General features: G+C 36.5%; 1 protein-coding gene across 1 annotated transcript; it reads right to left on the bottom strand.

Annotated features, from left to right (window-relative positions):
* Nucleotides 1-7,980: 7,980 nt before the first annotated feature.
* Nucleotides 7,981-10,326, bottom strand: LOC148564850 (uncharacterized). Its single transcript, XM_088487100.1, has 3 exons — nt 9,829-10,326; nt 9,627-9,732; nt 7,981-8,075 (listed from the first exon to the last, which is right to left on the bottom strand). The coding sequence occupies exons 1-3, from the start codon at nt 10,324-10,326 to the stop codon at nt 7,981-7,983; spliced, it is 699 nt and encodes a 232-aa protein (XP_088343226.1).
* Nucleotides 10,327-11,965: the final 1,639 nt, after the last annotated feature.

Raw genomic sequence — 11,965 nt, 5'->3', positions numbered from 1 at the left:
GTCGCATGGCCATTTCTATTTTCACACGCACGCGTGACCTGAGCGCGCTTGCCACGTTCTGTTTTTCATTTCTTACTTCTTTCTTCTATCCTTTCTCCTTCTTTCTTCCTCCTTTCTTACTTTCTTCTTCTTCATTTCTTTAACTTCTCATCCTTGTTCTCTTTCATTCTATTTTTCTTATTGCATTTGCATACCTTCACTCATTGCATTTTAATTTTTTGCATGTTTTTATTTTTTCTTTTCTAAAATTGATATTCTTTCTTCGGAGTTGAATTTTCTTGCTCAACTGTTGAATATTTTCTGCATTATTCTGGTGCTTCATGACTTGTTTTATTCTGACTAGGTAATATTATTTAAGTTAATGCTAATCTTTTATGATATTTGTATTCCTTTTGCATTAACATGAATTTATATTGTCTTTCATGACCCACTATCTCTTCCCCTTTGTTGCCATTTTTTTTGCACTATTGATATGCCATTTGCTTCTACTGTTTTCTCACTTGCATGTTGTAGCTACCATGTAGTTGAGACCCTCATTATTTTGCATTAACCCACCCATTTTTTATTTGTTTCTTATCTTGTTTCTGGGTTACTTTTCTTCCTTTTTCTCTTCTTTTAGGATGGCCACCGAGAAGGAAAAGGAAAAGCTTCTAAATGGGGCACAGACAAGTCCATCTGCACAGCCTTTGGCGAAAAGCCTCAGTTGTAGCCACCCGTCCACTTGCACATCTTTGCATGCACTGAGGACGGTGGAATCTTTAAGTGTGGGGAGGTCGATACCAACTTCCATAGGTTAGTTATTTCCTATTTCAACATCAATGTTTAATTTTCCTTGTTAAATTAGTTGTTGCATTTGCATGTTTGATTGCATATTTGTTTGATTTTGTGTATGTTCTTCTACCACTACTTGGTTAGAGTGGTAAGTTCTTTTTCAAGACCCTTTTTATAGCATTTCACTATTTTAAATTAAAACTTTTTTGTTAAACTTGTTTGAAGATTGTAATTTGGAACATGGTTTATAGATAAGAACACACAACCTGTGAGGTTTTGAGCTTAATTATATGGTTACATTATTTAACCATGATTTTTATTCTTGTGTGTTTTCTTCTCTATGATTGCAATCTATGGTTTGTTCCATTCTATATGTCCATTGTTTAGTGTATATTCATGCATACATATGATTGAGGCCATCATTTGTTATTAGCTCACTTATCTTAAATAGCCCATCATTTTATTTACCTTTGTTTGCCACTTTGAGCCTTTTTAATCCCCATTTGTTCTTTATATTACCACATCACTAGCCTTAAGCGGAAAAATAATTAATTACCCGGTTTAAATCTTTGGTTAGCTTAAGATAGTGTGTGTCAACTAAGTGTAGGGAAATATGGAAACTTGGGTTAATGAGAATGTGTTGTGTTTTTACTGACAAATATTGGAAATTTGGGTGCTTGCTCATGTGAAATCAGAAAAACCATATGCATTGATATACTATGTTTTTATTTATGATAAAAAAGAGAGAAAAAATAAAAAAAAGAAAAGAAAAGAAATAAATGAATAGGGGATAAAATCACTCCAATGCTAAGTTCAATAAAAAGATCAATGCACATGTGATGAAATTAAAAATTGATGCATGAGTATGTGAAATATACAAAAGTGAGATTTTGGGGTAGCTAGGCATGATTTTAGAATTATATATAGTATGTGTGTGTGTTAGGTGAGAATTTAGGTTAGTCAAAGATTCAAAGTATAACTCACTTAGCCTTACATGTACCCTCACCCTTACCTTAGCCCCATTACAACCTTAAAAAGCCCTCATGATACTTGAATTTGTATATTAAATATTTGTTGATTGGTTAAATGAAGAACAAAGTTATAGAAAGCATGACTAGAGGAAATTAGTGTGAATTAACCCTAGATACTTGAGCGATTAGAGTGCATATACACTTCCAATGAGGATTCAATGCTTGATTCTATGTTCCCGGCTTTCATGAGCTATCTTCTTACAAGTTTACTTGTCTCTTATTGTGTGATTTGAATTAGTGGAATCTAAATTATGTTTGTCTTGGAGAATTTATCTATTTTTAACCAAGTAGGTAGAATCATTTTTTGCATGTAGTTGCATTCATATAGATAGGTTGCATTCAATAAGTCTTACCATTCCTCTTCACTCTCTTATAGTGTCTCTTGAGCTAAGCATGAGGACATGCTAAGTGTGGGGAGATTGATAAACCCCATTTTTAGGATTTATCTTGTGCTTAATTGAGTGGATTTTATCCACTAAACTCACACTTATTCATATAATTCGCATGTTTTACATTTTCCTTCTTAATTTTGTGCTATGATTAAAAACATGCTTCTTTGGCCTTAAATTTGCTAATTTTAATCTCCTCTTATTACCATTCGATGCCATGATATGTTTGTTAAGTGTTTTTAGGGTTTATATGGCAAGAATAACTTAGAGGATGGAAAGGAAGCATGCAAAAGTGGAAGGAATACAAGAAATTGAAGGAATTGCTAAGCAGTCAAGCCTGACTTCTTTGTACTAAATTGATCATAACTTGAGCTAGAGAGGTTCGAATGAGGCAGTTCCAGTTGCGTTGGAAAGCTGACATCTGGGGCTTCAAAATGGTATGCAATTTGGCATAGTTTCCATGCAGTTAGGCGATGCGCACGCGTGGATCATGCGTACACGTGACCTTGCAAAAGTTTAGCGACACGTACACGTGATAGAGCCACATGCTGCACGTATTAGAAAATGCTAGGGGCAATTTTTGGGCTATTTTTGGCCCAGTTCCAAGCCCAAAAACACAGATTAGAGGCTGCAGAGTGGGGGAATCAGGGATACAACTTTCATTCACATAATTTTAGGTTTAGATGTAGTTTTCTAGAGAGAGAGGCTCTCTCCTCTCTCTAGGTTTTAGGGTTCTTAGTTTACTCCTTTTTAATTTCTAAATTCTATCTTATTTCAATTTAGTTTCTCTTCTACTTTTAATTGTTCTAGCATTCTAGTTTATTTATTCCCATTGTTGATTACTTTATGTTGCCAATTTAGCTTATGAATTCTCATGTTAGATTTGATTTCCCTTTTTATGCAATTTGAGGTATTTCATATTTATCGTTGCTTTCTTCAATTTATGTTATTGATGATTTCAATTGGTTGTTTGGATTTTATTATCTCTTATTGCTTTTCTATGCTTTTATGTTGTGCCTTCCAAGTATTTGATAAAATGCTTCGGAGGATTTTAAATTAGATTTTTCCATTCTTAACTTGGATTGATTAATTGGAGACTCTTGAATTATCAAAGGTCTTTTATTGATTGGTATTTGAGACTTGCTAGTTGATTTGAATTCCACTAAATCATGTCTTTCCTTGAGAGTTGACTAGGACTTGAGGAATCAAATTGATTTATCCACTTAACTTTCCTTCATAGTTAGAGGTTATCTAAGTGGGAGCAATGGACAATTACTATCATAATTGATGATAATAATGAGGTAGGAATTCCAATTCTCAATACATGTTAAGACATTTCTTAATTATTAGTTTATTTTCTTGTCATTTACATTCCTTGTTCAACATTTAAAAACCCATAAAGATACTGTTCTATAACTAATAATAGATACACCTCCCTGCAATTCCTTGAGAGACGACCCGAGGTTTGAATACTTCGGTTATTATTTTTATTGGGTTTGCTTTAGTGACAAACAAATTAAATTTTATTGAGGTTTAATTGTCGGTTTAGATCTATACTTACAACGCGCTTATTTTTGTGAAATTATTTACCGACGATTTTTCCCCCATCAATGATTCAAGAGGTTGTTCATCCAAGGGCACAAATGATTGTCAACAAGAGGATGATAGAGAAACCAATGTGTGGGATCCAGGCATACAATTCTACAACCAACAATCTTGGGTCCCAATTGCTTGCTTGAAGTTGCTTGAGGGATTGATGTACTTTGTTTGGGATCCCAGAGGATTTTGGAAGACAAAGCATGGGTGGCAACTCAAGGATGAGTGGAAGCATAAGCCACCCTGATTATTGAATTTTGGTTATTGAATTTTGTCTCTTTGATTAGCTTAATTTGATTGCATTCTAGGTTTAATTTAGTTGAATTTTATGTTTGATCATGTGTTTTTGAAGAATGATTGATAATCTCAAGGATTTATACCGGTTCGGAATTCCACAAAATAATTTTGTTGTTAATATAGCCCAAACTGATAGTCAAGCCTTGAGTCAAATTTAGAAGGAAATTGGTTGTCGCGAGTCAAACCTCGGGTCGTCTCACAAGGAATGGGCAAACATATGCATCAAGATTGGCTAGAATTCCGGGGTTGCAAGTCATGAGCAAGAAATTAAACTAGGAATCTTAACAAGCAAGTAATCTTGGAGTGCAAGAAACTAATTCAAACAACTAAAGCAAGACGTGAGCAATTTTAAACTAATAGAATAACATCCACTATAATTCTATTCTAAAACTAACAAATAACTATGACTAAGACAAGCAATTAGGAATTTTGGGTTTTTAAATATGAATAATAAAAGCAACTCTTGGCTAGACATAAGAATTGGGGTCACTATCCTTGTCTAATAACCATATCTTGACAATTATGAGGAACCAAACTCATTAAGTCTACTTCTATACTTGAAGTATGTTAAATGGTTTAGTCAACATCAACCCATAAGGTCCAACCTCACTACTAATTAACCTAGTAGTAGGCTAGTGTCAATGGCTATCAAATTGACCACTAAGGGTTCCCAAATCATCAAATCCATTAGACCCAATGACTCAAGTTTACCCAATTTCCTTAGCCTAGGCCAAGAGTAAAGAGAACTACTCCATAATCAAAGGAAACATTTCATCAAACACATGGTAAGCATTAATAAAAGACATATTCAAATTGCAATTAAATTGAAACTAACAAGTACCCACTAACAATTATCAACATACAATCATTCAAACAACACAATTAATCATAAAAATCACCAATGTAACATTAGCAAGGCAAGATTCACAACATTCAAGAAATGGGTATAAAATGACAATTGACAAGAAATTATAAAACTAACACAAGATCTAAACAAAATTATACTAAAGAATTCAAATTAAGCAATCATAACTAGTAATTAACAAGATCCAATTTAGAATTTAACAAGGGAATATCAAATTAAATATAGATCTAGAGAAGAACAAGGGTTTCTCTCTCTAGAGGAACAAGAAATAAAAACTAACTATTAATTGTGTCTAAGTGTAAAATGAATGATCCCCCCTTTCCCCTAGCATCCTTGGGTCTTTTCCATGAAGAAACAGCTTGAATTTGGGCCTCTTGAGACTCAGAAATTGCCAGGCACGATTTCCTTTAATGAGGTCACGTGCAGCTTATCATGCGTATATGCTATGCGTGCGTGCGCGCCGATTGCTTTTGTGATCCACGCATGAGCGCCATGTACGCGTGCGCGCTAGTGTGGATTTTCCTAATCTGCACGGATGCGTCCATCCTTGCGCGCCGCTTCCAGCTATCCACATCTATGCGTGCGCGCGAGGTGCGCGTGCGCGCCCATGCTGGAATTCCCAAAATCCAAATCTTCATGTTCCTTCCTCTTGTGCATACTTTCTTTCTCTCTTCTAAGCCATCCTTGCCCTATAATTTCTAAAATCACTCAAGAAACACGTCACAGAATCGAATGGTAATAGAAGAGGATCAAAATAGAGCAATTTTAAGGCAAAAGAAGCATGTTTTTCATCATGAAGCAATATTAGGAAGAGAACACAAAACCATGCAATTCTTGTGCATAAGTGTGAAAAACTTTGACAAAACCCCCCAAATTCTACACAATATAAACCACAAAATTAGGGTTTATCAATGATATGTTTTGGGGTTGAAGACCTTTGATTGATATCATGGTTGGTGCCTTAGAGGCATTAAAAATGTTGCAGAAAAAGAGCATTGTGCGTGCGCACAGCCTTGTGCGTACGCACACAACCCCTAATTTTCGCCATCTGTGCACTACAAGAAAAAAGGCCTGTCGGCACCCTTTTTTCTTGCCACGCTTTAAAAGCGTGCCCAAAACTGGTCTATGGGCACGATTTTGCGAGGGTAGCCACTGATTTATGATTTGGCCACGCTTTTTTGCCACGCTTGAAAAGCGTGGCCATAGAGAGAAATCGGCACGCTTTTATGAGGGTGGCCACTTATTTGAAATTTGGCCACGCTTTTTTATCGCCACGCTTAAAAAGCGTGGCCATAGAGGGAAATTATCACGCTTTTGAAGCGTGAAAAAATGGTTTTGTTATCGTTACATTTTTAAAGCGTGGCCGTTTCCTCTAAATCTTTCGACACGCTTTATAGGCGTGGCCACAGAGTTCCAAAAAAAAAAAAATTCCACCCCTCTTAATTTGAAACAAACAGTTTACACAACAAAGTCCCTAACAAAGTCCCTCTTAATTCCAAAAATGAATGCGGAATATGCTGGAAAAATTGGCAAGTTATCTTGATGAATATGCAATATTTTGCAAGAATTAACTTCTGTTTGTTTGAACTCTAACCCCTGCTATTTTGATTTTTTTTACTAGGTTCTTCTACAGCTAGATCTGTTTCTCAATGAACTCACCATCATGTTCGAGCGCAGCACCGAGACGGGCTTTGTTTGGGTTACACTTAAACGATGTGTGTAACACCCTAACTATCAAAGTGTCACGCTTCCGGCTGCGCCACTCTGATAGCTCGAGTATTACCACGACTCTTATAATATTTAAGACTAAAATATGAGCCTGTTTAAAACTTAAAACCGCATAACCTTCGATAACTCTTTTTCGTGAAAACATAAACATACATGTACATACAAATCAGATACAACCTTAAGACATAATATATATATATATATATATATATATATATATATATATATATATATATATATATATATATATATATATATATACATAACACTAGTTTACAAATATACATATCATAATTTCCCATCCCTCTTACAAACTTAATAAAGATAAAGGCGAGGGAAAAATAATAGCTACGGTGATACAAAAAGACCAAACAAACAGAAAATAAACATAACTCTCCTGAAGCTTCGTCTTCTATATCCTAAAAAGGAATAACCTGTAGGGGAGTGAGAACGTCGTCCTCGCTTGTTCTCACAATAGGATTACAAAAATTGCTATAACAAGATACGTAAAGATAAGATCATTCTTAGAGTTCAGTGATCATTGCTCGTCTTATGAGTCTTTCCAAAAACCATAGGTTCACATTCGAAATCCAGAAAATTCCTTTTTGAAGACTTGCTACATTTCTCAAATATTCTAAAACAAAACCTTTTTTTTTAAAGAAAATGTCTGAAAAGTTTTTCCTAGACCGCAACCATGAAAGCAGTTACCTACGCGGTATAAATGATCATCCCGTTCCAAGCATAGGTTCATTAAGTCTATGCTGAACCGATCAGATACGTTATACAGAACTAGGACTCAATATACCAATCACGGCCTCAAGCCCATCCAATCCAACACGGCCCCCGGCCCAAACAGCTCAATCAGCAACCAACTCATCACAAACCAATCAATTCAAACACAATCACAATTAATGTGGTTCAAGCACAATCAAGAACAATTACAACAAGTATAACAGTTAGCAGTTAACATAAGTATTCACATAGGCAAACCAAATACAATATGCACACCCAAACAATATCACATAGATGCAAATGATGAATGCCTGTCCTACTGGCTGTGATATCACATTGTCGGTTCAATTGCCAACCCGACACATTCCCATGGGAATGTTGCCTTTCGGTCACGTATAAATGGGAACCCTCTGGGATAACGTGCCCGCCACACGGTCCAGGATGTCAGTGCCTGCACACTCCTGTGATCCGAAAGGATGTGAGCGGGATACTTTGCCTCCGACCTCACATCTACACGTAAGCGGGATTAACCACCGTCCTTACGCGGGCGCCGCAACCTCGACAAGCGGGATTAACCACCGTCCTTGCCAGGTGCAAGCGAGTTATCAACAATCTCGTCTATTATCAAATCTCGCAGCATAAGCGGGACGAACCCGGCCGTTACGCCTACCAAACAATAACTCATCAATTTTGATGATATCCACAATCAATCAGGCTCAATATCTTATTTCAAAATTATTCTTGGCCCATTTACTCTTAATAACAACGTAGTCAAATCACAGCTAGCCAAGAATCACTTTTCAAAACGGAGTCACTTTCCACATCTTTCCAACACTTCCAAAAATCTCAAAACCATGCCAAGTTCAAAATCTCTTTGAAAGACTCAATCATTCATTTCTAAATCAAGATTTGGTCGTAAGATTCCTCAGCAGAATCTCAAGACTTCAGGGGAGAATAACCTAACTCATTTCTTAAATTTCTTGGAAACCTCCGAAACTTTAACTTCTTGAGTTGGAGAAATAGAATAGGGTTTGAACCCAAAACCAAATCATGTTTCCAATTATTCTGAACCAATTTCAAAACCAACCAAACTTAAGTAGAAACCAAATCATTTCTAAACCGAAAACCAATTTCAGTTTCATTCTTAAATCTGTTTCCAAGGGCTCGGAAAGTGTTTCAATTTTAATAAATCAAAGTTCCCGAAAATACTTCAAGCTCTTCCTAAATGTCATAAAGTGAAATAGATTAATTAAAAACCAGGTTTATTTTAAATCCATTTAACCCCTCCAAAATCTGTTTATGTAAATCAAATTCCAAAACATAATTTTCATATTTAAATTGATTTTTAAGACATAATTCCTTTCTTAATAATTACATCAAAATATAGAGATTTTCCTAATAAGGCAAGTTCAAACATAATTTATTTCTCAAACATTTAAGTCAAAGCATAATTCATTCTTTTCCAAAATTACAATTCTAATCAAAATCTCAGATTTTCTAGAAATTTTGGCAGCATCTCCCCTAAAACTTGGACCTTGCCACCCTTTCCGGGTCCCAACAAAACCAATCATCAACTCTTTCTGACAGGTTCAAGACCAAATCAGTTTCCAATAAAACCAAAAACTGAAACTTTCAGATTATCAAAAAGCATTTCAATTCAACCAAATCCAGAAATCTCCAATTTTCCAAAGCAGACATTAGCTCAATCAAACAGGCACCCGTATTTGTTCAAGATAAAACTAGACAATTCATAAGACTCACATAACCACCAGAAATATATTTTGTAAAGCATATCTATCTATAACAATTTCCACTTTAAAATTAAATCAGTTTATATAAAAAGCCCCTACCTTGGCTCGTCGAATACATGAACCAAACGCGTCACAGGAAAGCCTTTCGTCTCGGCCCGAAACCAACAACCAACATTCTAGCTCCGCTTATTTTTCTCAATAGCAGAAACAGCCTCAACGCCACATATATAAGCTCGGATACTAATTCCTAACACATCAATATCGTGAAAAATCTCAAAACTCATAACTGAAAGCTAAAGGCGAAGGTTCGAGATAGAGACACTTACAGAAAGAAAAGGAACGGCACAGCAGTCACAGCAACACTTATGCGACACACAATCATCAGGACCCAACCTACGTTACCAAACCTCAAGGTCTTTAACCAAACATAACCAAACACTAAAGCGGGGATTTTCGAAACAATTACTTACCAAACTAAGAAAACGAAACAGTGGTGATAGCTGAACTGGTTTGCTGGCAGCCCCGGCAACCACCTTGAGTGGCGGCGGTGACCAGATCTCCGGTGACGGTAACTGAAACCAATCATACAACGACAATGAAGCTTCCGGAAATCCAAAGGAAACGAAGACCAACTAAAATCCTTACCGGCAAAATTTTCCAGCGACGGCGGTAAGGTTTTTCCGGTGGCCAGTCACAGCGGCGAGATTGGTTTCTCCTCCAGCAGCGGCCTCTTCCCAGGTTCTCTCTCTCTCTTCGCGGATCTGCTCAACGGTGACAGACCAGAGGTGGCGACGGTGGCACACGCAGCAGTGACAGCACACGGCGGTGACTGGCGCAACGGCGGCGGCTGAAGGCAGCTCCTTCAGCTCGCGTCTTTGGCAGCAACAACTCCCCCTCCTTACACTGTCCTCTCCCTCAGCTCCGATCCTTGTTAGCGACTCGCGGCGGCGACAGGGCCAAGGATCGACGGCAATGACTCCAAGGGAAACGACGAGCAAGGATGGCGGCGAAGAAGACCCTGACGGCAATGTTGGCACGGCCACACGAAACGGCGACGCCTTCCTCTCCTCGTGACTCTTGATGGTGAGGCGGCAATGGCGTTTCGCGAGGATGGCACGGGCTCCTCTCTTCACCGGCGCTCTCCTTCCCTCTCGGATCTCCTCCATCCCTTGCCAACAGCGGTGGCGGCGGTGGTAGTGACACCCACCGTGCCGCCTTCCTCTTCTTCTCCCTTCCCCTTTCATGCGGATCCCTTCCCCTCTGTCCCCTTTCTTTCTTCCTTCCTTTCTTTCACAGGGAAACTATGCTATTTGATGAGAGTGAGGGTGTGGGGCAGCAGCTGCTGCTCCTTGGGTTTTAGGGTGGCTAGGGTTTGGTGAGTGTGTGGGGGTGTTAGGTTAGATTTAGGGTTAGGGGTAGTTCTGTAATTTCAAATAAAAATAAGGATAATATGGTAATTGGAAATAAATTCTAATCCAATAATAATAATATATAGAAATACTATTCGATCATCAATTTTACAAATTATTTTCAATAAAATATTCAAATCCAAAAATTATAAATAATATAGTTAATTTCTTTATTTTCCAAAATAGTAGTATCAATATTTTAAAATATTAATTATTTAGTCCAAATCATATAAAAATCCTTATTATTTCACAACTACCAACTCTATAATTTAAATATAGAAAATAATTCAATAATCATAAATTAGATGAAATTCTGATTTAAATAGACAAACCTCATTATTTTCGAATTTCTAAAACTTTAAATTGTAAATAGTAAAATAATCCATAATTATAGAGTTGGGATAAAAATCTTAATTTATCTCAAATCCAATTAATCAAAACTGCCTTTAATTATTTTCAATAAAATAATTTCTTGAAAATAAAACTGTAAATAATGTATGGTTTGAGATTAGTTTAAAATAGGACTTTTCAAAAGTCTTGGGTCTTACATTCCACCCACCTTATAAAAATTTTCGTCCTCGAAAATTAAAATAATACATAAGATAATACATAGCCTTAAAAAAAACCTTTTAGAGAAGCAAGAGATCTCAACATATATATATATATATATATATATATATATATATATATATATATATATATATATATAAGTTCAAATACCTAATATCCATAAGATTTAAATGTAAGGGTAAGGTATAGTGTAAGGTGAAGGATACAAGATAGGCTCAATGCAAAAGGTTATATGGTTTCAAAATCTTACAAAAGCTTGGAGAAACAATATAAGGTGCAAGTCAAGATAAGCGTTCACAAAGCAGAGCTATAGTTAATGTGGCAAAAGGCTACAAGACAAGTTGGTATTAAAACAACGGATATAGCATTTCCTCACAGATCTCTTACCCCTTCGAAACTTTCACTTCCCAACTCCATCAATCACTTCACAACTCCATAACCAATCACAAACCTAACATCCGCAGATTCTTCCACGAGAAACAAAACTCCCACAACTTCTCATAACGTTGCACTCTTACCACTTCACATTCCGTATCCACGAACAGGCCTTAAAGAACTAACGCATCACATTACTATACCTAAAGATCGCACGTGACATCAAAACAATTCTCGAGTTTACTCAGAAAGATAAAAGACTTTGAAATAGAAGGACAAACAACAAGGATAATCTCCGCAAGAGTTCTGAAAGAATTGCTGAATCTACAAGTAGACAAGGATGTACAATCGATGAAGAGTATTGGAAAGAAATTCAGTTTAACAACCTCAAAGATGACTCCTGAATCAGACACAACTGATAGGAATACAAAAAGGATAAGCAAGATAGTAG

The sequence above is a fragment of the Arachis ipaensis genome, chromosome B5 (assembly GCF_059453495.1).
Source record: "Arachis ipaensis isolate K30076 ecotype BB chromosome B5, ASM5945349v1, whole genome shotgun sequence".
NCBI classification, from domain to species: Eukaryota; Viridiplantae; Streptophyta; class Magnoliopsida; order Fabales; family Fabaceae; genus Arachis; species Arachis ipaensis.
The sequence above is the reverse complement of the archived record's forward strand: the minus strand, read 5'-3'. Positions and strand labels throughout refer to the sequence as shown.